The following is a 27,403-nucleotide window of genomic DNA, read 5'->3' as shown; positions in this document are numbered from 1 at the left end:
ACAATTAAACTACATCACTATTGGTGCTGGGCAACGAGAGGTCACAGGAGGAGTAGCTGTCACTGCTTGGTATAGGAAACTTAGATGACGGGCAATGCTGTAGCAAGGACAGCTTTACACCTAGCCACACTGGGACAGATGGAGGAGGAGCCTGCTGTGTTTAGAAGTTTCCATGGAAAACAATGTGCTCAACTTATCCCACAGCCCTAATGTACATATCTATAAATTATTCAATTGCATTAATGTCTGTCTCCCCGCCTAGACTGAAAGCTTGATGTGGGCAGGGAACATGTCTACCAAGAGTGTTGCACTATACTTTCCCAAGCATTTAAAAATGGTGGTATTTGTTAAGCCTTACTATGTGCAAAGCACTGTTCTAAGTGCTGGTGGATACAAGGAGATCAGGTTGTCCCACGTGGGCCTCACAGTTTTAATCCCCATTTTACAGATGAAGTAACTGAGGCACAGAGAAGTTAAGTGACTTGCCCAAAGTCACACAGCTGGCAAGCGGCAGAGCTGGGATTCGAACCCATGAACTCTGACTCCCAAGCCCGGGCTCTTTCCACTGTGCCACGCTGCAGTGCTCTGCCCACAGTAAGCATTCAATAAATACCGCTGATTGACTGATCGATCAGAAGAGCTCATTTTAGCCCTGGCTCTACCCCTGGCCCACAAGTGACATTTTGTCAAGCCTGTGATGGTCATGATTGTCTATCTGCCTCCCACAGATATTCCGAAGATTACTGCCTGGAAAATGCACTGAGTTTCTTGGAGAAAGTAGAAAAAACAGAAGGCATCTTTTTAAAAAAGAGAGTGAGGATGACAATGTAAGTATGCCGAAAAGGGATAAGAACATTTCAAAACAGAATAGACTGTCACAACTGAAGATAATTTAAAAAAACTTTAAGAGTTTTTATCATTGGAGAAAAATAGCAAGCAAAGTAAACGGATCTCCTAATAAATGAGACTGGAAGCTATAATGACTTCTCTAATCTGAATGAGATGCTAAATTCATTTCTTTAAGTCTCTCTCCTGAAAGTGTACTCCATCTACTCCTAGGAGAAAAGGCAATGGGGTCCATGTAAAACAGTATTATTGTTCTACTGACTAGGATAAATTTTGTTAAATCTGCCCCATGTGCTTAGTAAAATAATAGAAGAAAAATTAAGAGGGAATTGGCCAGTGACTAAAGGACTACTGAAGGCAAATAACCTGGTGAGCTTGTGTGAAACCAATGAAAGCAGAAGAGTCAGGTAGTTTATTTACAGAATGATAAGGGAAGAGAATTAAGAGAAAACAATAAATTAAATGTACTTGCCCATTAATCCAAACTGGGAAACTACCTCATGAAATTTTACTTGCAAAATAAATTCGATATCTATGGTTTACAAGACACGGAAACTAGAAAGGCCACAAACTAAGCATAACATTCCAAGTCAACAGGGAGCCTACCAACTGCTATATTGTACTCTCCAAAGAGCTTAATGCAGTGCTCTGCACATAGTAGGTTGCTCAATAAATACCACTAATGATGATGATTCAGTGTCGAACAGCAAGGCATAGTAGCCTCTAGGTGTATATTCAGTTCAACACCTTTGTGACAGACAGAAAGAAGGAATAACAACAGACTAATGAAATCTGCAGATGATATTACAGTGGCTCAAAATATTAACAACAGCAAAACCAGAACAATGATATAGTTCTGCAATAATGAATCAATCGCTTTATCAAATAGTTACATCCCCTCTCTCTCCTTTCTCTTCTCCCTATATAAACTCCTTCGATAGGCTGCAGACACTTCTCTTTCAGACATTTCAGACATTCTCTTTCATTGTGGATTCCAACCTTCTCACTCTGCCGAGATTACTGCAGAGACACTCCTGGGGATTAAAGAACGCACTCACATTGAAGGTGTGTCTAACCAGCCACACTGAAATATGGTGTCAGAAGAAACACTTGTTTGAATGTGTTAAAAGGCCGGTCACATATGAATACTATCAAACAATCACAGTAATTGAGCGCTGTATGCACAGCACTGTATCAAGTGCTTGGGAGAGTACAATTTAACCAATTGTGATCCCTGCCCACATTGAGTTTAGAGTCTAGAGGGAAGAGCTTACAGCACCAGAATGTGAGTTTTCTGCAAGACAGGGCTTTTCAGGAAAACTCCCTTATTAAAGGATAACTGACTCTCAGGAAGGAAAACTTATTAGGTGGGAATTTAGGTGCAATATTTGAGGATCGGCAATCAGCAGCTCACTGTCAGCAGAACCAAATGATACCTCTGGTAGGACACAAATAGAAGGGAGAAGTGAGGGGCTAAATTTCTCCCAACCCATGACAGTTTTGAATTTACTCTGCTTGTTAATCTCCATGTCAAGAGAGGTCTAGTTCTCTTCATCCAATTTCTTTCCCAGTAGATCTGCCACTTTTAGGTGGCCTTTTAGGTTCCCCTTTCCTCTCCCCAGTTCCTTACCTCTGGAGAACTTCAGAAACTTATGTGGAGGAAAGGGGGCAGAGAAGGGGTGGGGGGAATAACCAAAAATTCTGATCCTGTTTGCAGTTTTCTCTTGCCCCTGGCTCCAATTAGTAAAGAGTCTAGTCATCCCTCACATTCCTTAAGTTGTATATAGAATATGTCAAATGAATTATACATGACATATAGCTGATACTCTATGGAAACCTGGAGCAATGACTCTTAAACAGGAAACAGGAAGTCTTGGGCAACCCCAAAGTTAACTAGAAATGGACACAATAATGCAACTGCTAGCCGGGGTTCCCATGTATCAAATAGTAAGCAGTTTTTGTCCATCAGTCTTAGCTCCTGACGGGAAGCCTGGACACTTCAATATACTCTTTGAGTGTGGAAGGAAAAGTTATGAGTACTGAATTCATAAGGAAGGGTTTCTGTATGTTTGTAAGAAAATTATTCAGGTGATATGAGACTAAGAGATACTTTGTTTACTGGAACTTGGGGAGAACCGATTGGAAAATTTAGTCTTGAGGCCAGCGTCTGATCTGCTCAGTGCTGGAAAAACAAATCTTAAATGAAAAGAGTTTACTAACTCCACTTATGAACTGCATTCTGTGGAAGAGTTTCCTGAGGTCTCATACTAATAATTAAGGTATCTAAGCACTTACTATGTGTCAGGCGTTATATTTTCCTCATTGTAGTGCAATTCCTTTTGATTTGAACAATCAACTAATAAGCCCAATCAACCTCACTGGCATAAGGCATCGCCGTGGCCTCCTGGAAAGAGTGAGGTACTGGAAGCCTGGAGGCACAGATTCTAGTGCCTGCTTTGTGAGACCATGGGCAAGTCATAACTTCTCAGTGACTCAGTTTTCTCATCTCTAACATGGGGATAAAATACCTGGTTCAATCTCCCTCTTCTGATGGCTGGGACAGGGACTGTATCACATTATCTTGTATCTTCCTAAGGGCCTCGCACTGTTCTTGGCACACAGTAAGCACTTAATGCATACTGCCAGTATTATCATCATATGATGGGGTGAAGGGGAAAAGGCAGGGAGTAAGGGAAGGCTGGACTGAGGAGAGTCCTGATGGCAGATTTCTCATTAATAGCTGAATAAATCAGTGACTTTCCAAATATGTGAATATGCAAATAAATGAAAATTCTGCTAGTATAAAACCCTGTTAATAGTGTTATCTTAGAATATGAAAGACAAGGTTATAACGTATATAAAAAGTTATTAACACATTTTTAAATAGCTGGTTCCTAAACAATATCTTTACAGTGTTTTAGTCCACATCATTTTCCTTCAGTAATTCAGTTGACTATTTTCTGTTCATGTAAACAGGTCCAAGGAGGATAGGCCAGAGTAAATGGAATCTAGATTGGACAAGATAGAGCTAAGAGATGACAAGTTCCTTCAAGTAACTGAAGGATTTTGGTGGGTAAATACTAATCAATTGTTCTCCAAGTCCACCGTGGGCCAGCTAAGAGAAAAATCAGTGGAGAGAAACCAAGGGCCAAGAAGCAGGACCTGAGGCTCAGAAATCGACTATGTTCCAAAGCTTGCCAATAGGAGATGATATGCTACTCTTTGCAGTTAAAGGTGATTTTGAGCCCTACCACTGAATGTTCTACCTCTAACATCAGTAGCTGAACTAAGTCTTACCCCTCCCAAAACCTGGAGGATACCATCATTTCCACGGTGGCAGGCTTTGATTAGCTAAGGATTAAGGCCACATTCAAACTCTACTCTGCTGACTGTTCATCCAACACAAACCTCAACTTGGTTTAATTTCTTTGCCATGGTTTGGGATCCCTGAAGGACATTTCTCATACGACATCTGAATTTCTGTGTAATGGGGGAAGTGACTGGGTTTACTTTGGGTTGGTCATTATCCTTATCATAATAAGGTGTAAGGACTGGCATATTAACAGTCATCAAAAAGACTGAAAAAAGGTGCAACAGTAACCTCAATTCTTTTGACAGATAATGAAGCCATTTGTCCTTTTTCTGTTAGATTTTCAGCCCTGAAAGCATACTAGCAGCACTTAAACAAGAAAGAGTAAGAGCAAGACTACATGCAATCAGCCCTAAAGACCCTTTCCATATAATTAAACATCATATGAGTCTTTTCAATTCACGTTGAGTAGGTGAGTTTCCTATCATCATTTGTGACGACAGTCTACTCATCACGGAAAATATTCCAGGACAGAAACCCACGGCTCCTTCCTGGGACCCATCACATCCTTTTCTGGGAGGGTCAGAATTTTTACTTTTTATCCTTCCCCCACTGGGTGATCCTTAGTGATAACTGTCAGGATCCCTCTATTGTCTTTCCTTATTTTTCATTGTCCTGATTAATGCAAAACTTTCTCTTGTTTACACCACTGTTTGACATTTAGAAATTTACTGCCACTCTGAGTCCCAGGAAACACAAACAGATGTCTACACTTCAGAGTTACCAATCAGGGTCCAATAACTCTTTTTCCTTTTCTTTTTCTTTTTTATTTCAGGTGTTCCTTCTTGGCCACTGGGTAACCTACTATCGGTTACTCGTGAAGTCCCACAAGGTCTTGCTGTGGCACATTTTATTGTTATATTGTACTCTCTCATGCACTTAGTACAGTGCTCTGCACACCGTAAGCACTCAGTAAATACAACTGAATGAATGAACAACATTAGTTATGGCTTTCCAGAATTAATGGTCCCAAATGTTTTCCATCTCTTCTCATTTTATCTCCTTGCCACAATCTTCCATGCTTTGTGACTTTAACCTATAATCTTTCCCATTCCTGATCTCAACATGTAGCAGCAAGGGGAATACTTTAATTTGCTTTCTAGTGGATCTGTCTTTCCTGCTCAGTGAGCTAAATTATATAGTCAGACATTCATCATATGTACATTCTCTCTATCTTTGACTCTCTTCATTTACCCTCTGCGTATGTGCATGTGCTCGCTCTCTCTCTCTCCCTCTCCCCCTGCCCCTCCTCACCTATGATTCTGGCTCAGTTAGCAACATGAGTGAACATGAGAAAAATTCAAAGAACTGTAAGGGGCAAATACTTTGTTCTGCATTTAGGGAACCTAAAATACAACTGCTTTTGCTCTTAGGGACTGCCATGTGCCAGAGTGACAATGCTACACAGTAATTATTTTTATAACATGGAAATTCAAGAAGTTGCTCCTAGATTTTAATAAATCTAAAGGGGGAAAAGGTGTTAAATTCTTAAAAGTGAAGGTCAGGAACTTAGGAAAAAACAGTGTTCTTTTCTAAAGTGTTCAAAAGTGTTCAGAAATGAGTTAGGTGATATAACAATCAATCAAAGGTATTTATTGAGCACTTATGTTCAGAGCACTGTACTAGAAACTTAGGAGAGTATAGTAAAAAAGAATTAGCATACACATTTCCTGCCCATAACTAGTTTACAGTCTGGGGGGGCAGATGCATATGAGAATTAAACTTCTGAACAAGGACAGTGCAGCATCTCACCTCATTTTACCATCCATTGTGCCTGGAAAATGGGAAAATAATTGCAATGAAGGATCCACCTGGAAACACAAGTCATTAATAAGTCCCTCAATGAACAACAATCTCTAAGATCACATAGGGAGATGGAGTATCCACCTAAATCCTATAATCCTGGAGCCTGAATTCCGGCACTCTAATCCCAACTGCCTGCCGTTGAGAAATAAAGTTAAGAAGCAGTTCTTACCTGGCGAAGAAAGAGGCAGCTACTGAGGTGCCAGTGGACGCTTCGCTGGTAACGTAGGCGCTCGTGGGGCCAGGGAAGCTATATAAGGAGGGTTTGTCTGCATTGTAGCGGTTCAGTGCTGCTTCAGAGAGTCCCTCTCGGCCAGTCTCACTCATCAGCTGGGAGATCTAACAGAAAGAGAGGCAAGGCTCATTAACCTCAGCGCACTGTCTTCCCCTCCTGACCGCCATATCTTTGGGTGGGAAGGAAAGTGGAGGTGGGAGTGGGAGGGAGAAGCTGAATTTACAATCCCCACATGTGTTCAGTTATGGGAATGAGCCTATGGCATCTAGACTGCCATTTAACAGCACTTTAGCTGAGGACTCACTTCATTCTCATTTAAAGTAATGGAATAAAATTACCCCCTGACACTGAAAGTTGCAATTAGGTCTGTGGTCCTCCTTCCATTTGGAGAAGTAAGTGTACATCATTACCGGTACACAATTTCTGCCCAGCATGGGCTGCTTTGACATTAGCAGATGCTTATTTATGGCACAGAACAGCCCCAAATGCTGGTGAGTATGGGACTGGACCAAAGGTGTCATTTGATTAAGAGAAGAGGTGAACCCGGTGATGAGGAACAGGAGGTATTTAACCAAATACTGGTTACTGCTTCGGGAAATAAGAAAAGCTGCTTTTAGTAAGGAAACCAATAAGAAGAGATTAAGCCTTTCTACTCCAATTTCCTTTGGAAATAGCCCCCAAAGCCTCCAAAGAGGGAGGGAGATGGTGCCAAGCACAGCAAATGTACTCCATTAGTTCTAGGGGTGCCTGAAGCTATTTTCAACCAACCTGGCTGTCGGTGGTATTCTCGTTTCAATAACATTGGCCTTCTTTTTGCTGATGACCTACTAAGATAAGTGCATTGCCCTTTGCCAGTAGTTTTTAAAAGAAGTAACTGGGAGTGGTCTGCTTAACTCTCCTTGCATACATTTAAGCTTCCCCATTTCCAAGCAGACAGGAGAATGCTTCCTGGAAGATACCATTCCCCATCGTCGGGCATGCTAAATGGAAAACTAAAGATCGCACTGACACATGCCAACTACTTTGGAAATCTTTATCCACAGGATAAAGAAAAACACTCTATGCTCAATGGGGAAACTCAATCCAATTAAAATTTCAGCCCCAATCGAAGCTCTCAAGTAGCCAGAAGAAAATCAGACTATGTCCCTAATTGCTCAGACAACATGAATGAAATTAAGAAAAGATTAGAAACAGACTCCCCTCTGTAACTAAGAAGACCAGAAGTTCAGAAAAGGAATCCTGTCTAAGCTTCTAGCTTGAAAATATTTGTCCTTTTCATTACTAGCAAAAGGGCCCCTAACTCAGACCCTATTCATTTGAAATCTGTCTCTGCTTAAATTCCTTCTTGTACATTGTGATTCTCAGCACTCAAAATCAATACTGCCAACGAACACATTCGTTCACCTTCATTAAAACTGGACTAAAGAAATCCCAACAGGGAGAGAGCTAGTCGATAAGCAAGGGTACAGGGAAAGGCCTCAGTGGAATAAGCGGATAGTCTCATCAGGAGTTGAAACTTTCCTTGCATAAGGAAGGCATCTTGCTGGATTAAGATAGTGTGACCATTCAGCCCTTGGGTTCTTCTTGCTCATTTTTCAAGTTCAGTCATCCTGGCTCCAAGAAAAGAGCACAATGGATTGAGAAGAAGCCTTGAGCCAAACTAAAAAAGGCCAAGAATGGGAGTAAAAATGGCCAGATGATGAGGAGATGGGCGTGACCTATGCTTTACTGCCTAACCTTGTGACAGTGACATTGTTCAGAACAAGGACTTTCAGAACATTCTTAAAGGGATCTGAAATTAGACTGATGTCATTTGAGAGTAGATGAGAGAAAAGCTGAAACTCTTTTTAGCCCCAGAAATGAATACTGAAATTGCAAACACATCCCTTTTTTCTTATAAGATTTCTGCTGGGTTTCCTATATCATATGGGAAACAAAAAAGAATATTTCTTGCTGACTGAGGTGAAGGCTGCTGAATTATGACTAGAGAATAAAGTGGGCATTTCTCAGTATTAGTTTTGGCATTTACTGAGCACCCTTTAAGGGCAAAGCACTCTTTTTAAGTGCTTAGCACACTACATCAGACACAAGAGAGACATTCTACACCCAATAGGGTCTTATACTATATGGGAGATACAAACAGAAATATTTACAAATAGAATTAATGAAAATAAATAATTGAATGTACAGTTGACTAAGTATTCACAGATGCTGAGGGAGGGTATGAATAATTAGATGAGTGTTGAAGGCAGCTATAGGGTTGATACCACTTAGGGTGTGAGGAATTAATTGGGGAAGGCTGGCGAGAGAAGGGGGGAGTTTAGGAGGGCCATATTCAGGCAGATTTGGCTGGGGTTGGGGGAATTCTGGGCTGGGGGAACAGCACGAGTGAGAGGAAAGAGGTGGGAGAAATGAGAGTGACTACTGGTATTTAGTGAGATTCGTGTCCTAGTGAAAACAGTACAAAATTGTGAGTCTGGAGACCCGGGTTCCCATCTGGCTCCCAGCTCCACCCTTGCACTACCGTAAGGCTTCAGGCAAGTCAAAACCTCTTTAAATCTCGGTTTCCTCTTCTACTAAATGGGGATATGATATTGCTCTCACTACCTTTTACACTGAGAATTCTGTGTGGGTCAGGGTCTGTGTCTGAGTTACCTGCTTCATATTACAATTTTCCAGAATCCCTAAACAAATTTGCCATGTATTTATCACAAGCAATGAAATAAATCCTTTAACTGCATCATTAAAGCATTATTTAACCATAATTTTTGAAGGTTTATCCAACATAATCCAGTAAATAAATCTTCCTCTTCAAATTAACTCGCCGGGTTTGCCCTGGTAGGGGAGCTTCAAAGTGTGTGTTGTGTGTCTGTGTGTGCACACACTTACATGGAGACGCCTTCCTCACAGTACAGGGCTGAGCTTGGTGGTATATTCTCTTGTGGCCCTCATCTCCAAGCCCTCTGCCAAAGGCGTCGACAACTGTGCCAGTCAGTTTTAATAACCAGGTCTTTGTTTCCCAGGAACAGGGCAGAATCTGCCAATTTACTTCCATGGACTTCTGAAGACAGAGGCTTTAGGGCCCAGTCACCCTTGGATAAAAGGCACAAATCTTTTCAATTTCATCAAATACTGGGAGATTTGAAAGCTCAGCTGAAGTCTAAAAATGCGACAGATCCTATTTGGCTCAAAAATCACACCAATGATCTCATCAGAGCATATAATTATGGGATTTCTCTTGGTTCAGTCAGACTGATCTTTAGTTTTTCATGGACCTGTGTTGGCTATTCCGGCTGACTCGAGGATTCAGGCCCAACTAATTTATCGAGGTCCCCACTCCCTCTCTCATAGAGAACAAATAATACTCCTTTTTCAACCCCCAAAAGGACAGGTTCAACCTGACCTCTCGGGGGACATATAGCAGTCTTTTATAAGACTTCTCCACAAACTTCAAACTTGCTTTCTCTCAGTCTCCCGGGGAGCCAGAGAGGCTCAAAAAGAAGCAGAAACATATTTCTCTGAAACATGAAAAAAGGTCCAGGAAACTTAATCGGGAGCACAAAGGCCCTGAAGAAAATGGGCCATGACTACTTCAACTCCCGCCTCTCCTGCGGGCTCATCAGAACAACTCTGGAACATGAAGCGCGCAGTGTGGTAGACCAGCAGCCTACTGGCAGACCATGGCAACAACAGACCAGCCTGATCAAGTGCCAAACTCATCAGGGAAGCAAAGGACCATTTATTTTTTCATAGAAACTGAGTTCTGACAATTTAATTTGAGAGCTGTCAACAGGCTGCTATTCCTCCTAGGGTCTAGAGACACCTCTTTAGCTCACCTGAGATATGGGAACGTGGCTCAGTGGAAAAGAGCCTGGGCTTCGGAGTCAGAGGTCATGAGTTCGATTCCAGACTCCGCCACTTGTCAGCTGTGTGACTGTGGGCAAGTCACTTAACTTCTCTGTGCCTCAGTTCCCTCATCTGTAAAATGGGGATTAACTGTGAGCCTCACGTGGGACAACCTGATTACCCTGTATCTCCCCCAGCGCTTAGAACAGTGCTCTGCACATAGTAAGCGCTTAACAAATACCAACATTATTATTATTATTATTAAATTGTTTAGCACTTTAATTTTATATGTGCACTTACACTGGTCTAAAATATGCTACTTGTTGAAGTTTTAGAATTCCTGGGAAAACACTTACATCCAAGTGTCACTTCACTGCTAGGCTTTTCTCGGCTTCTCCCCCAAGAGGATGTTTTCCCCCAAGTTGTCCCTAGAGCTAAACAGTTTCCTGTGCTCTGAAACAGTCTTTAAGCAAGGCTGCTTTAACTATTATCATTTACATTTCCCACTGCCATCACCTAAAAGCATGCAGTCAGAAGCTCGCAGAAAAAACTTAAGATTCAACTTCTTTTTGCCACCAGATTTCCAATATGAGGTTATTTTATTCAGTTCTGTTGAAAATTTTTTTTTAAAATTTCTCCTCCTCAGTTTGGGTGGACATATTGCACTTATCTTCAGATCTTTCCATACACCAGTGGTTAATTCTCACTGGCTGTGCTATATTACATATTGCAGTAAAACAAAACTGGCAGGAGTGAGAAAAGGCATATGTGTGTGCCTGACAGTATACTTGTCGGCATACCTTTGTGTTCTTTGTATATAGAAATGGGAATATATAGCTCCATTATTATATAAGCAGAGTCCAGTTTTGGAGATTTGTATATACATCCTGACAATGGATCAGGGCTATGCTTCTGCAATGGTCTAAATAAATAGTGCCACCTTTAATTAGTCCCTTTGCTAGCCAGAGTGTCCCAACAAAAATGATTGACTCTTTTTGTAGTAGCTGCCACATCCTAACCTGCAATCTGTAACTCATTAACCTTTCACTTCTCCATGGATGAGAATGGTTCTATGAGCTACTAGAGTGTGTCAGCACCTGGGCTCAGCTTAAATGACATTGTTGACCCAGAAAGCTACCTCTCTTTGCCACTGCTAAGAATACAGGGAAAGCAAAACCACTGTTCATTTTACTTTGACACACCTACAGGCTTCAAATCTATACCTTGAATCTTGATTTAAAATACGTTGATGAAGGCAGGAAGAAATAGGAGACTGCAGAGGAAAGAAGTAGATTTGAGAATCACTTATGTAGAGATGGTATCAATCAATCAATGATATTTACTGACCACTTACTGTATGCAGAGCACAGTCCTGAGTACTTGGGACAGTTCCACAGAGTTGGTAGATATGACCCCTGACAACATGGAGCAAACAAATCTAGTTTCAGCTGAAAATCTGATAGGTGGGCTTCCCATTTGCTTTTCCAGGTCTTTAACAGAAATGCTGAGTAGAACTAGTTTTTGGATTTAGCTCAATGGGGCCCTATCTTCCATTTATGCACATGAATGCTGTAGTTTAATATTAGTTCACTCTATACGTGGTGACGCCTGCATGTTCTATGCTTAGTGTCCACTCCAGTCTATTCTTCATTCCGCTGCCCGGATTATCTTCCTACAGAAATGCTCTGGGCATGTCACTCCACTCCTCAAAAACCTCCAGTGGTTGCCTATCAACCTGCATAAGAAACAAAAACTCCTCACTCTTGGCTTCAAAGCTCTCTATCACCTTGCCCCCTCCTACCTCACCTCCCTTCTCTCTTTCTACTACCCACCCCGTACACTCCGCTCCTCTGCCACTCACCTCCTCATGGTACCTCGGTCACGCCTATCCCGTCAACTCCTGGCCCACGTCCTACTGTTGTCCTGGAATGCCCTCCCTCCTCACATGCGCCAAACTCTCTTCCCCTCTTCAAAGCCCTACAGAGAGCTCACCTTCTCCAGAGGCCTTCTCAGTCTGAGCCCCCCTTTCCCTCTGCTCCCCCTCCCTTCCCCTCAGTACCGTGCTCATTTGTATATATTATTTATTACTCTATTTATTTTGTTAATGAGGAGTATATCTCCTTGATTCTATTTATCTTGATGATGTCTTGTTTTTGTTTTGTTCCATTTTGCTTTGCTGTCTTCCCAGTTTAAACTGTGAGCCTATCATTGGGCAGGGATTGTCTCTATCTGTTGCCGAACTGTGCATTCCAAGCGCTTAGTACAGTGCTCTGCACATAGTAAGTGCTCAATAAATGCTATTGAATGAATGAATACAGCACACACCTAAGAAAACCGCTTAACCAAGAGAAAAGAAATCTCACAAGGACACCAAAAAAAAAGGCATCTTTCACTTTTGTGATGATCTGCATACATTATCGTTGCTCTGACCCAGCTATTTTTAATAACTAACATGTGTTAGACTCACTTCCATTCCTAGTGTTTCATGACCCAAAGGATTTTTGCAACTTTGCTCATCCCTTCATTAATTTCAACATTATCCTACCTGTCTTCTTTTTGCACAGAAACCAGACACATCAAGGAATAAACTGACTTGTTTCAAAGAGGGGTTCTGTGCACGCATTACAAATCCTTCCCCAGCAGTGTTTGAAATGGGGGGGAAAAAGCTGACCCAAGCAAGAGATGTTTGGTTTGAAAATTTTAGCCGACTTTGCAGTATCCTGAATATTATTTTTCCTCTCTGGACCTGATGAGAAATCCAATGAAATTCTCAACAGTAAAGCTGCACTTTTCTTCCACTTTGTCTAAAGCATTCAGTCAAAAGCTGATTTGATATATTTTTGTCCCCAGGGACCACCATTTCCTCTGAATAGTGTAACGGAGGGCTGATCAGCTACTGTATTGGACTTGTTACATTTCTAATAGTTGAAACTCAGGGGCCTGGGCATAGGACAATTACTCTCCACTGCATCAAAGCCTTATCGAAGGCACATCTCCTCCAAGAAGACTTTCTGACTAACCTCCTTGCGTCGTCTACCAGTCCCCTCTGAGTTGCCCTGACCTGCTCCCTTTACTCATCCTCTCACTCAACTTCAGAGCACTTATGTACATATCTATAATTTACTAATTTATATTAATGTCTGTCTCCCCGCTCTAGACTGTAAGTTCATCGTGGGCAGGGAATGTGTCTGTTTATTATCATATTGTACTCTCCCAAGAGCTTATTACAGTGCTCTACACACAATAAGTGCTCAATCAATACAACTGAATGACATACACCATATAGCTGGACATATACCAGCTTCAGAATATCTTCTAATCCTGCAGGTCCATCTTCTAAGATTACCTGTGGGCGGGCGCAGGTGAGACTGGACATAGGGACCACCCTATAGACGCCCACTCTTTAGGGAGTAGAGACTGACCAGGTCTTTCCCTCGGGGTCCCTGGGTGTAGAAGTAATCTGGGTTCAGCAGAGGCCACATCCCAAAGACGCTGGTACTATGAGTAGTACCCTCAGGTCTTTCTTAGCCTGGGATCATTCAGAACCTGAGTCTATGGGTTGGACCAGAATTGTGCTGGCCTTAGACATAATAATAAGTGTACCAACCCTCTAATCAACTCACCACAAGGCACTCTAGGCCTCAAGGGCCCCAAAATCTGGCAAGTTCTGGTCCTGGGTGTCAAAGCAAACCAGGGGAAATTTTGTCCCACATTTTTGTGGCTCTTGCTATACAAGTTTGACAATGAATCATGGAATCTGAATGTACATGCTCACTTTCTGTTTAGACTTTTATGATCCACTTAGAAGATTACCTAGGCACTTAGTTTCACTACTTCTGTCCTCACAAGCTCTTCCTCTGGTCCTCTTAACTACTGAACCAACTCCTCCAGTAACATAAAGGCAAGGCAAAAGAACATTGGAAAGGAACAAATTAGGTGATGTTCCCACTTAATACTAGGGGTATTTGTTTAGTGCTTGCTATGTTCCAAGCACTGTATTAAGCACTAGGATAGATACAAGGTAATCAGGTCCTAAATGGGGCTCAATGTCTAAGTAGGAGGGAGAAGAGGTACTGAATCCACATTTTGCAGATGATGGAACTGACACAGAGAAGTTAAGTGTCTTGCCCAAGGTCACACAGCAGATAAGTGGCAGAGCCACAATTAGAACCCAGATCCTCTGACTCTTAAGTCCATGCTCTTCCCACTGGCCCAAGATTTGGCTCACATCTTCCCTTAATGTACCTTCCTGCTGCTGGCACCAAGTCACATGATATGGGCAGGGTTCCCAGTTTGAGGTTGCCCCCCCAGGGCAAGACTTGCATCCTGCATCCGCCACCCCAGCAGTGTTGGTCAAGAGGCCTGTGCAGCCATCCTCGTCTGTAGCAGATAACATTCTTTCCCCCTGCCAGCATAGTTCCCATTGGCCAGGATGGGTTTCTCATGTCCTAGGGCTTGATGTTTGATTACCCTTATTATCTGAGCTTGCCAGAGCTATAAATTTTATTAGAGGCCATAAAATTATCCATCCACAGCATTTGACTCAGTGACCTTTGCAGCAGTGAATTCCACAGGCTGACTATATTGGAGGCCAAGGAGGGTTTCCTTCCCTTCCCGTATCAGCTTTACCTGGCAAGTGTCTTGCCCTTGAGTGATAGGGAGCCTGATCGGGTTTCAATAGTCATTACAAAAGGAAGCAATTTTTGAGTCTCCAGGAGATTAAACTCTTGATCGGGTTACCAAGAGGTTTTGTAATCTTGAGCCCTGGAGATCTTAAAAAAAAGAATAGGCACTCCTTTTTTTTTCTGGATAATCAATAAATGATATTTATTGAGCACGTACTATATGTGGAGGACCGCACTAAGCACTTGAGAGTTAGGCGTTCACCAACTAGCAGCAAAGGATAAACTAAGTAATCTCGAGGTTCCTTCCATTTCCATGCTTCTGTCACTCTTCCCAGTGTCCTATCTCAGAGCATCTCACGAATGCTAAGGGTTGGCTTTTAGAGGGGGAATCTGGGATAGAAGGGAGAACTTCTCTGGAATTACAGAAGCAGCATGGTCTAGTGGATAGTGTATGGGCCCGGGGTGGGGGTCAGAAGGACTTGAGTTCTAAACCCAGCTCTGCCACTTGTCTGCTCTGTGACCTGGGGCAAATGGTTCAGTTTCTCTGTGCCTCAACTGCCACATCTTTAAAATGAGGATTAAAACTGTGAGCCCCATGTGGAACAGCGACTTTGTCCAAACCCTATTTGCTTGGATCGATCCCAGCACTTAGTTCAGTGCCTGACACACAGTAAGAGCTTAACAAATACCATTATTATTATTAAAAGGGTTGCTCCGTCCTCCTCGTATTTTGGTCTCTCAATTTGAACTGGCCACAAAGTGGCTATACGGTTATCCTACCATGGTCCACTCTCTTCCCGTGTTCCACCCAGCAAAGCTGTGTTGAGGTGAGCATAGCTTCAATGTTAGCAGGCTGACTTGGATCCAAGACTTTGGTCCTTGTGATGCTGTCTTGCTACTTGATGCTGAATATAGACCATAAGTCACACTATTCAGGCTGCTCGAGGAGTCCAATGTGGTTTGCTTGTATTGTACTCTCCTAAGCACTTAGTATAGGGCTCTGCACATGGTAAGAATTCAATAAATACTACTGATTGATTCTGTCCAGGTCTCAAAGAAAAGTTTGGAGAGTACTACAGAACTGGAGGCAACAACTTCTCTTTCTGCTCCTCAAAGGCAGTAATCAGGTCTTTTATTTGGTATTAAATGTTCTCAAGCACTTAGTGCAGTCCTTGGTAAATAGTATGTGCACGATAAATACTGATGATGGTGATAGAGCATTTTTCAAACATAAAACCGCTAATCAAATCAAGACCTTTAAAAGGTTCAAATCAAAAACCTGAACAATCTTAAGAAATCTGTATATGTTTCCTCCTGCTCAGAGTTCAAGCAATAAAACTGATGATTCAGGCTTTCCTCATGTCACATCACTGGATTTTAACGGAGTTCCACCATGCCCGGTCACCCTTAACCTTTAAGCTAGGTAAACAGGAATGCCTATCATTCCAAAGAAGCAACGCTCACCAGGTATATTTCATGCGACAGGATTTCAGGGGCAAGGTTGGTATTATTAATAAAACAAAATAAAATAAAAATCACTCACAGATTGGAGGAGGTACATTCTGTAAACTCCCTTACAATTCTTTAACTGAATTCACTTCACTCCATAGAGACCTTTATTGAGAACAGTAATAATAACAATAATAATCGTGGTATGTTAAGCACTTGCTATGCATAAAGCATTGTATTAAGTGCTGGGGTAGATACAAGATAATTATAATTAGGTCCCACATGGGGCTCAAGGGAGAACAGGATTGAATCCACATTTTTCAGATGAGAGAACTGAGGCACGGAGAATTTAAGTGACTTTCCCAAGGTCACAGAGAAGGTAAGTGGTGGAGCCAGGATTAGAACCTAGATCCTCTGACTCCTAGGCCTGTGCTCTTTCCACTAGGTCATGGGGGCTTCTCCTTAATAAAACACCATTACTAAAACATAAAATTTAGACTTATTGGAGCTTTAGGGGAATTTGGATTTGCAGAAATCATACGACTTGACTTCTCTGCTTGCAAAGACGAATTCCCCAGCCAAATATGTTGAGAGTTATTTTTCAATTGCTATGTAACTTTTTCCATTTTTAAAAAACTTTGATTATCCAAATGGCCATCCCTTAAGCAGTTCATAGCAGGGGATCACATACTCTCACTATGACTTCTCTAAATAAATATTGCACTTTCCCAGGAATTTTGTTTCTTTCAACATTCCACTGGCTGTCCTAAGGTTTCAAAGACAGAATGACAAACAGACAGAGGCAAAACCTCGACAATATGACCCAGCTGTGAAAAGCCGGAAAGTGGCAACAGTGGCCAGAACAACCTGTTCCACAGCAGTCTACAAATGGGGTGAATGCTTTACGACGAAGACTCTGAGATCTTGACACAAAGAAGGAGGGCATTAAACAGCATCCAGCACTGAGGGTAGCAAATGCAACAATTCACAAAAGCCTCGTTCACTCGGTGTGGGCCTTACCAGTGACTTAACTCTGCCAAAATTTGCAAACGATTGCTCAGATTTCTAGCTCACTGTGGGCAGGGAATGTGTCTGTTACACTGTTGTGTTGTACTCTCCCAAGTGCTTAGTACAGTGCATTGCACACAATAGACACAATTCTCTCCTATCCCCTTCCAATTCCCCTTTCTGTTCCACCTATTCGCTGTTTCATTTCCCAAATCTAAAATCCACTTTCCACTTGTTAAAGACAGCTTCCTGTAAAAATGTGAATCAATTATCCTAATTAAGTATCACTAGATGGTCTAGCTTGGTTTTCTATTAAATTTTAGCTAATAAAATTGGCATCCTCTTGATGAGGAAGGAAAACTAACAGAAATCGCTTTATCCTGGAATGCAATTGTTCTTTCCATTATTCACTCTATCCCCACTTTGGTTTCCAACTTTTTATTTCCTCAATTTAGAGTCAAATGCGAGGAATCTTGATCTCCCTCACACACTCTAAAGACGAATCATCTAAATCTGGATAAAAAGGTTCTGAACTGGATTAACAACAACAACAAAGAAATCTAGGTATCTCAGCAGCGTGGCTCAGTGGAAAGAGCACGGGCTTTGGAATCAGAGGGCATGGGTTCGAATCTCGGCTCTGCCACTTGTCAGTTGTGTGACTGTGGGCAAGTCACTTAACTTCTCTGTGCCTCAGTTACCTCATCTGTAAAATGGGGATTAAGACTGTGAGCCCCACGTGCGATAACCTGATTCCCCTTTGTCTACCCCAGCGCTTAGAACAGTGCTCTGCACATAGTAAGCGCTTAACAAATACCAACATTACCTGAAAATAAATTATTTTGGCCCAATTTCTCAAAAATACTTCCACCTTTCCTTAATTTTGCCACTGCCTGCTCCAGCCAGCCTGACAGAGTTTTAGCAGCTCATTTCTACAGGGCATTTGGTTGCTCTCTTCAAAGCCTACCAAGACCATACTCAAACAGGACAAACATGCAAACTGTCCACACCCACAGATCCAGATGCAAAATCCAACTGGCCAGTTTGAAAAAGAATGTAGGCTAAATGAGAGTAGGAAATTGGGCTAAATGGAAAATACAACTCGTAGAATTTCCTGAACTAAAAGATAACTTCTGCCGAGTGCCTGCAGAAATAGAGCGCAAGGCAGGACTGGCATATAAAGTTTGGGAAATTGGCTAAAAACAATTTTCAGACAGGTTTTTTTTTAACCTTTCTGAAATGTAGGCAGGTGGGATATAGTCAATGAGAATTAAGCAACAAAACTGAATGACTGAAAAACTAAAATCTGTGAAAATATGAACTTGGAAGACTGAGGCTGGAAAAGAGACTGTAATGGGTAACTGTGTAGCTGTGCAAGGATAAGTAGAGATATGAGTTACCTAATTCCTCCACCTCCACTGAGTCAGAGAAAGGATAGAGACTTAACATAGCTAGTCCTGGGAGAAATTCCTAGAACAAGAAATGTTGGATTGCAGAATGGGTTAAAGGAGAGACGGGAACATACTTCCCTGGAAACACTAAAAGAAAAAGGTTAAAAACAGAGGAATGGGCCAAAAAATCCCAGTTATGCCTCCCAGCATTTTCAAAAATATCCTATAAACTCTACCGCAGTCAGTCCCAAAATCCCATTTCTTTCAGAAAATCTGCCTGGCTGAGTGCCTATGAGGCCCAGATATCATCAGATTATGAAATTATACATTGTACTCCTGATGCCACAATTTACATCACATGCATACACCATAGTCAGCCTTTTAGTCTTAATTGATTTCCATCTGTGCCTAATGGGTCGTCTCTCTATTACATTTAAAAAGCAGGTATTAATTCTAATTCCTAAAATCACAACCAGGGCACCATTTTAGAAAACAGGTTCATACAGGGAAAAGGTCAGGTCCATTCAACTTGGTTTCAGGGTGCTCTCCAGAAATCCCCACCTCCTTTAGATCTAGCTGGGGAGCTGTTGCTGAATTCAGGGGTTATGTTGAAAAGGTAGCCAGAAACATAAAACAGTCTAGTTCAAGGACCTCTGTTGTATTTATGTTTTGATTCAATCTCAGTGTTGGAAATGCCTCACAATAAGCCACTTGAAGGTCTTTTTCTGCAACTATCCAATGCTGAATTACAGTACGGGGAAGTTCTTTCCAAAAAAGGCCTGTCTTTCTTCTACTGTCTTTTAAACAGGTTCAGTATTCGATGATTTCCTGTTGTAAATACCACAATTACTGAACAATAACAGAAAGAGCAAATGGTCCCAATCTTACCCCAACCCAGCACCAACTTTTTCTGATGATGTACTCCATTCAAATTATTTCTTCAATCAAACAGTGGCATTTATTGAGTGCACACTGTGTGCTAAGCACTTCTCCCTGTCTTTCACACCCTAAGGAATACAATGTTCTTGCCACTAACTTGCTGCTGTTTGCATTACTGCTTATCTATTCAGACCTGAAGTAATAACAAACTCGGCTAAACTGAATTGGTCCTTCGTTTACCATTATCATAAAAATTTTATGTAGAAACTAATAAAAACATGCTTTACTTGCACATTTACATGGGTTACACATGTAATAATCCCAGCAAGTTGTGTCCATAAATCCAGTTATAGACACTTAGAATAAATATTTTATCTTTTTCCATCTCCACTTCTTGGTAGGAAGGTAGTGTAAATGGGCCAGGAGAGGAGCTGTTTGAAAACCCCCTGGGGAGCCCAGAAGGTTCTAGAAGGACAGGTTCTGGAGTTTGTAGTTAATTTTTACATTTTTCAACTGTATGATAAGAGGCATCTGTCAGATCTCTGCTCCTGAGTTGATGGAAATCCCTTTGCAGAGCTTGAAAAATAAATCACTTTAAAAATGAATTTTGGATTTTGCTGGGAGTTCTTTAAGCCAACAAAAAGATACAATTAATTGACCAACTGAGAACAGGGACAAGATTTACAAAAGGTTTAACTGAAGGCCCTTGAATGAAATCCATATCCAATGACCAACAGGCACATCATTGAGATGGAGCCTTCACGTTGCCCCTTCACGCTCAATCATCTCATGGTCATTAGCTTCATGTTTTCTTCCTTCCTGGAAACTTCTCAAGAAGGCCAGGAAATGGGGAGATGAGGCTGAATTATGAAAAAAAAAAGACATTTTTAAGGCATTTTCATCAGATTGCGTGCCACTTGTTCCTTGGCTGTATCTTCCAAAATAAATTAAACTTTTTTACTTTTTGACAAACTGGTTCTAAAGGACTTATTGATCTCTTGATGAGGGTCAAGGTGAATTGGGTAAAGGGCAAAGTGACACAGGAAAGAAGAGGCAAATTTAGAAAGGATCTGAATGGAACATCCTAAAGATGCTCCTGGGAAAATCCAGGAAGGAAGTGGGTGTTTACGTACCTTCCACTCCTAAACATTTGTTCCTCTCAAACAGAACAACTGTTGTTAATTAGGAATCTGAAAACCAGAGCTTCAAAGATGTCCAATTCCAAAACTGCAGCAACAGTCCTATAGATTTCCAGGTTTGGATTTTTCCCTGGGAAGGCACGTGGAATGGAAATTGTTAGCCCTATTTCTGTGAGAGTCAGTGGTAGTGTTAGGTAGGTAAGCAATGGCTTCCCTAACAAACCTGGAAGTTCCTTGGGGGTAGATATCATATCTAGCAACTCTATTGCACAGTAGCTCCCAAGCACTAAATGAAGTGCTCTGCATCATCAATAGTATTTACTCCACCGTTATTGTTTGCAGAGCACTGTACTAAGCACTTGGGAGAGTACAATACAAAGTTGGTAGACATGTTCCCTGCACACAGTAAGCACTCAATAAATGCCCCTGATTTCCTCAATGATAAATTCAAGAGATGTCAGTGTGGCCTACTGGATAGAGCATGGGCCTGGGAGTCAGAAGGATCTGGGTTCTAATCATGGCTCTACCACGTGTCTGCTGTGTGACCTTAGGCAAGTCACAACTTCTCTATGCCTCAGTTACCTCATCTGTAAAATAGGGATTAAGAATGTGAGCCTCATATGGGACAGGGACTGCATCCAACCTGATTAGCTTGTATCTAATCCATTGCTTAGTATAGTGCCTGGCACACAGTAAGCACTTAAATACCTCAACACTAGCTTTGTTATCCACGTCTGAATGCACACCTCTTCTATCAGGCCACACGACTGGTCGATTTCTCTCATTTCTACCACCTCTATTGTACTGCACTCTCTAAAGGACTTAGTCCAGTGCTCTGCAGACAGTAGGCACTCAATAAATACCACTGATTCAATGGTTTCTCTCTCCTTCAAATTCTTTCATGAGAATCCTATAGTGCATTCTTGCCCGGAACCAGGTGTCCTCTTCCTCCTACTCTCAGTTCAGGGGAACTGATGAACTCTCCTGTCAATATTTAAAGCCCTCAAGAGATAATCAGTGGTATGGTTAAACCCTGGCTGCTAACATTGCTGTAGGCACTTAGGATTATTGAGTGTAAAGACACCTGGGAAAACCTGACTGGGTCACACCAGAATGAAAGGTAACAAAAAGGCATTTTGAAGGCATTTTTATTGCTCCTTCCCCAAATCCCAATTACCTTGAGATAGTCAAACTCTTAATTAAGCACCTGAGCCAATGGAAAATAATAACCTAACCCTTAGGTTTAGCTTGCACACCTGATGAGGACTTCCTATGTGCCTGCTAAAAAAAGAGTAGTTTTTTAACTGTTGACACTTTGAATTTTGTTACCACTTCTCAACCCCAAAGGGGGACTGCTACAAGTTCTTTCTGAGCTTAAAGTTTTCTAGATGGTCCTGGGGATTGACACCACAATCATCCTCATATTCTGTGTAATATTTATAATATTTCTTTAAGCAAAATAATTGAGTGGGGCAAAAAAATTTCTTCAGTTCTGATTGAGCATGATGTCCACTCTAATTTCCTACTCCTGGTAACTGCAAGAAGACTCAGTAGTTTTTCCATTAAGACTGAAGAATGTAACTTTTCCATTAAAGAAAATATCTCTAACCACATAGAAATTATAACAACCAGATCGTCATAATTAAAGCAAGTCAGAGCATTTTCTCCAAGGAGATCAGGTTGCTTATCTAAAATATATCTGTCTCTGTTACTATGTTTTCCTGATATCTTTCCTTTAGATCCAATAGCTTTGAAATATTCCAGGAATAACCTAGGAATCTCCATTAAAGACAACTATGCTTTTTTGGAAGATGGAAAAATCCCACCCTTTCCCCATACTCTGTTTCCAAAAAAAGTCCAATTCCAGTGCTTAGATGAATGGAAAACGGGGGTAAAAGAGAAGTGAATTAATCAGATTTACAAAGGCTGTATGTACTTATGCTTGCCACCACTGGTCATTTCAATCCATTAAATGAACTGTCAATTTCTGAGAAGAAACTGTTTTTATCTATAAAATGTGGCAAATGGAGACTTGCTTTATAAACTTAAGCAAATGCAATCAGGATGAAGGCTTGCTGTGGGCAGGGAATGTGTCAGTTCATTGTTATACTGTACTCTCCCAAGTGGAGACTTGAGTTTACTGCACGGAAGGCGGCTATGGTAAACCACTTTCCTATTTTTACCAAGAAAACTCTATGGATCCACTACCAGAACGATTGCAGATGGAGAGCGGGGCGTTCTGGGAGAGATGTGTCCATGGTGTTGTTATGGGTCGGAAATGACTCGATGGCATAAGACAAGACTCTCCCAAGCGCTTAACGCTGTGTTTTGCATACAGTAAGCACAGTTGAATGAATGAAATGAAATATTTGCCTCTTTTGGTCAGCAGTGCAATCATTTTCTTTGCACTTCAGAAATTTTCTTGAAACTATTTTAACAATGTCCAGGTTCTATGATTAAAATTGTCAGAAATCATCCTTGCATAAAATGTAAATAAATACATTTTCAAGTGACCTCGGGCTTTTCCCCAAGGAATAAATTTCCATGTCCAAGGGTATCTGGAACTACCCTTTTCCAGAGCCAATGACACAGACGGGGGATGTAAACTGCTCCGTAATCCTGGTGCAAACCTGACCTTAACTTGTCAAGGGCACATTGTAATTGTTTTTTAAAAAAAAAAAAAGGAAAGAAAAAACACATCAGAAAGACTCAAAAAACTCATTGTACTGGGCAGGACCTCAACAGCCCCACCTGACTCAACCTCTGCATCCTTATAGATCAAGACCTTAAGTACTCTGGAGAGATGATTATCAATTTTTGTCTTGAAATCTCCCAGAGGGAAGCTCTTCCTTAAGTCAAACCAGAGGTGAGAGGTTTTGGGAAAGTTGCAAGTGGACCTGGAGGGGTGGGGGAGACAAGACGGAAAAGAGCAGCTGAAAAGAAAGGAAAGACAGTCAATACTTAACCAGAGGTGCAGAAAGAAAAGAAAAACAGAGAGAAGGGAAAGAGGGAGAGATTCTGTGAAAAGTAGAGCAGACTTTAGTCTAAACAATCGATAGTATTTATCGAGTGCTTACTATGAGCAGACTGTATAGCGTAGTCCTCTAGAGTCTAAGCTCATCCTCTAGACTGTAAGATCACTATGGGTAAGTAACATGTTTACCAACTCTGTTACACTGTACTCTCCTATATGCTTAGTACAGTGCTCTGCACACAGAGGAAGTATAAACACAATTGATTGACTGCAGATCACTGTACTGAGCTCTTTGGAGAGTGCAACAGTGTTGGTAAGGGCAATTCCCACTCTTTCATTTGAAAGGTAGGCTACACCAAAAGTGAAAAAGAAATACTTCTTTACACAAAGGATGGGAGGTCCATGAAATTTGTTACAAGAAGTTATGGGGGAAGAAAATATTGGCAGGTTCAAGGGGTTGGGATGAGAGTAGTTAACTAAATTCATGGATGAATGGTCCAGTACGGGATACTAAAAGGAATGTTAGGTATGTTTAAAGGAGAATTTATGGAGGCTAGATACAATTCCTTTAAACATTAGTGGGATGTCAAGGAGGGGCAGCCTTTTGCCACTCTCAAGGGTGGAATACTGAGCTAGACATAAGAAATGCATTTCTTATATTCTATGAGAGAGATTCCAGACTTCTGGGTCTTTCCAGGAAACAACTCTTGGGAGTTTCTTAGATGGGGCAAATTTTTGGTTTCTCTTTTCCTTTGAATCAACATTGCAGTAATGATTACTCTCGGATCTACTAAATTAAGGCAGCAAAGATGCTGGCTGGTGATCAAAAACTCCACATAGGTGTAGGAGTTCCTGAAAATTCAGCATACCTGGCACCCTGGGTGCCAGGACAGGTAGAAAACTCTCCCAGGAAAACTTGGGGAATGGTGCTGATGGAGGGTAGGAAAGGAATATGGAGAGTCCCCACCAATTTTTCTCCAAGTACCTCTGGTGTTCTGGCCACCTCTCCCATTATTCACTGCCCTCCTCTACCCTCCCAGAAACTTCTCCACTCTCCCCGAGCTGTCCCCCACTGTGGCAATCTTCCCTCACTTCTGGGCCCATAAACTGGTCTTGTCCAATATCATGTTTTTCTTTTATTCATACAAACCTACCACTGGCTAGGCTTGAAGCTGCTCCTGCTGCTGGAAGACCTATTTTCTGCACTGGATTGCCAGGAGGCTAATGCATGGATCATGTTAACAGCTTGTGGGAGACCCTCCAAGCTTCACCCAACAAGCATGTGCAAATCAGAGTAGTTGAGAAAAGGCAAATCTGCTGTTCACAGAGAAAGACTGTTACCTGTAGCCACTGTAGAAGGTGTAGTACTCACGAACACATCTGGTAATCTGGTCAATCAGCCAGAGATTCTAGAGGTCACTACATCCCTGTACAGTGAAGTGAGACTCTAGACCACTCTGGAGATTAGGACACTCCCACCTTTCATTCACTGTGATTTAGGACATTCTGGATTCTCCCCATCTTCAAAGCCCTCCTGAAAAATCCATCTCTTCAAGGGGGCACTCCCTAACTAATCTCCACCTTCCCATGTATTGTCTCTTCGAAGCCATCCTTACAAACTTTGGCTCTCATCCGTGTTCCTGACATATTCATTTACTCCTATTTATCAACTCTTCCCAATATTTTGCTTTCAACAGTGTAGTCTTTTTTTAATGGTATATGTTAAACACTCACTATGTGCCAGGCACTGTACTAAACACTGGGGCAGATACAAGATAAGTTGGACACAGTCCATGGCCCACATGGGGCTCATAGTTTTAGTCCCATTTTACAGATGAGGTAACTGAGACACAGAGAAGGTAAGTGACTTGCCCAAGGTCACATAGCAGCCAAGTGGTGGATTGGGATTAGAACACAGGTCTTTCTGATTCCCAGGCCTTTGATCTGTCCACTAGGCCAAGATGCTTCTGTCTAGTGGCTTTCAATCTCCCCTCTTGGACTGTAAACCCCTTGAGGGTACTGAGTATTTCTTGTTTATCTTTGGTAACTTCCAGAAGTGCCCAGGACAGTGTTCTGCCCTTAATCAGGAACTTGATAAATACGGTGGATTCAGGGCTATTATTTGGAAATTCAGTTGAACATGACTCTTGTTTTGCAACCTGAAAGCTTTGCAAGTATCACTGAAGAATGAGCAAAGCAGAGCCCATAGCTTCTCAGGGAGTTGGCTGGGCTAAATTCCTCATAGAATGGGTAGCCATCTTTCCATCATACAGTCTTGGCCCATTAACTATCTAGAGTCATCTGTTCAAAATGTCAAATTTCTGAGTGTGCTTTGAATTGACCATTATTGCCAATGAGCTTTCTCTTTGATCTGTGTTTTGGATGCTAGAAAGTGCTATTTTTAGACACAGCATTCTTCAACTTAGATGCACTAAAAAAAATTAAGAACAAGCAGCAGGTTTTGAAGGGCACAAGTAAAAGAGGTATTTAAATAACCAGTTTAACATAGAAAGTACAATTATAAAGGGAAGCTGCATGGCTCAGAATGCTAAAAACAGGGACTCAGAAGATCTAGGTTCTAATTTCAGTTAGGTGGTGTCTTATCATTTGGGTTCTTGCATAATTGAACATGAATCAAACCCCATAAAACACTTTATAAATACAGTATAAAGCAATAGAGAAATACAGTAACATTCACGGTCTCTAAAAGAAAGATTGATCAATAAAAGCAGCACATTTTCCAATGTTAATGGAAGCTCTCAGCATACCACCCATCTGCCAGGAAAAGGTCAGGTGCATGGTCAGCTTGAAATAGGAACCCACAGTTTATCCATTAACTGTACTGGCTCAGACATACATATAATTTCAAGAGGAAATATATATATGTATATATATAAGTAGCCACTGGAGGTAATTAAATGTCTTAATTCTACCCAGCCCTTAAGCTCTCCATCAGCTAACTCTCTTACCTATCCACTCTCCGCATTTCAGAACTCAACCTTCCCTCATCCAAAGCAAAATTCTTACTATCATACTCACAATTCTCAGCCCCACTCCTCAAACCTTTCCTATGCATGGAATATCTTCTCCTCTCTCCTTTTCTAAACCACATACCTCTTTTCCCTTAACCCGCCTAAAAATTACCTCCTCCAAGGGGAATTCCAAATTCCTCACCCTTGCAGTCACTCCAACCTTAGCAGTCATGGAGGGGCAGGCAGGGGCTGGAACTGTGTCTTTTATTCTTTAGTATGTCTCCCAAGTACTTAGTAGAGTGCTGGGTATGCAACAGAAATCCAAAAATACCAATGATGGGGATAACTATAACAATACTGACATATGAAATACATTTATGAATGGATATTGAATGGATTTTTTTTTAACCTTCCAGCTAATTCTGGGTAAGGATCACATCTACCAACCCTTCTGTACAGTAATAATAATAATGGTATTTGTTAAGCACTTACTATGTGCCAGGCACTTTACTAAGCCCTGGGGTGGATACAAACAAATTGAGTTGGACATGGTCCCTGCCCCAGGTAATAATAATAATAGTAATGTTGGTATTTGTTAAGCACTTACTATGTGCCGAGCACTGTTCTAAGCGCTGGGGTAGACACAGGGGAATCAGGTTGTCCCACGTGGAGCTCACAGTCTTAATTCCCATTTTACAGATGCGGTAACTGAGGCACCGAGAAGTTAAGTGACTTGCCCAAAGTCACACAGCTGCCAAGTGGCCAAGCCGGGATTCGAACCCATGACCTCTGACTCCAAAGCCCGTGCTCTTTCCACTGAGCCACGCTGCTTCTCATGAGCAGGTGAGCAGGTGAGACTCACGGTCTCT

The 27,403-nt window shown here is 41.6% G+C and overlaps 1 protein-coding gene across 1 annotated transcript in view; it reads right to left on the bottom strand.

Moving 5' to 3' along the window:
* The window catches only part of LOC100082800 (kinesin-like protein KIF26B), a 191,812-nt gene that overhangs the window by 144,052 nt on the left and 20,357 nt on the right, over positions 1-27,403 (bottom strand). Inside the window, exon 6 of the mRNA XM_001513391.4 lies at positions 6,192-6,358. Coding sequence (XP_001513441.3) covers positions 6,192-6,358 — 167 coding nt within the window. The remainder of the gene's footprint in view (positions 1-6,191; positions 6,359-27,403) is intronic.

The sequence above is a fragment of the Ornithorhynchus anatinus genome, chromosome 19, assembly GCF_004115215.2.
Source record: "Ornithorhynchus anatinus isolate Pmale09 chromosome 19, mOrnAna1.pri.v4, whole genome shotgun sequence".
Lineage (NCBI taxonomy): Eukaryota > Metazoa > Chordata > Mammalia > Monotremata > Ornithorhynchidae > Ornithorhynchus > Ornithorhynchus anatinus.
Note: the sequence above shows the minus strand (reverse complement) of the source record. Positions and strands in the feature narration are given on the sequence as shown.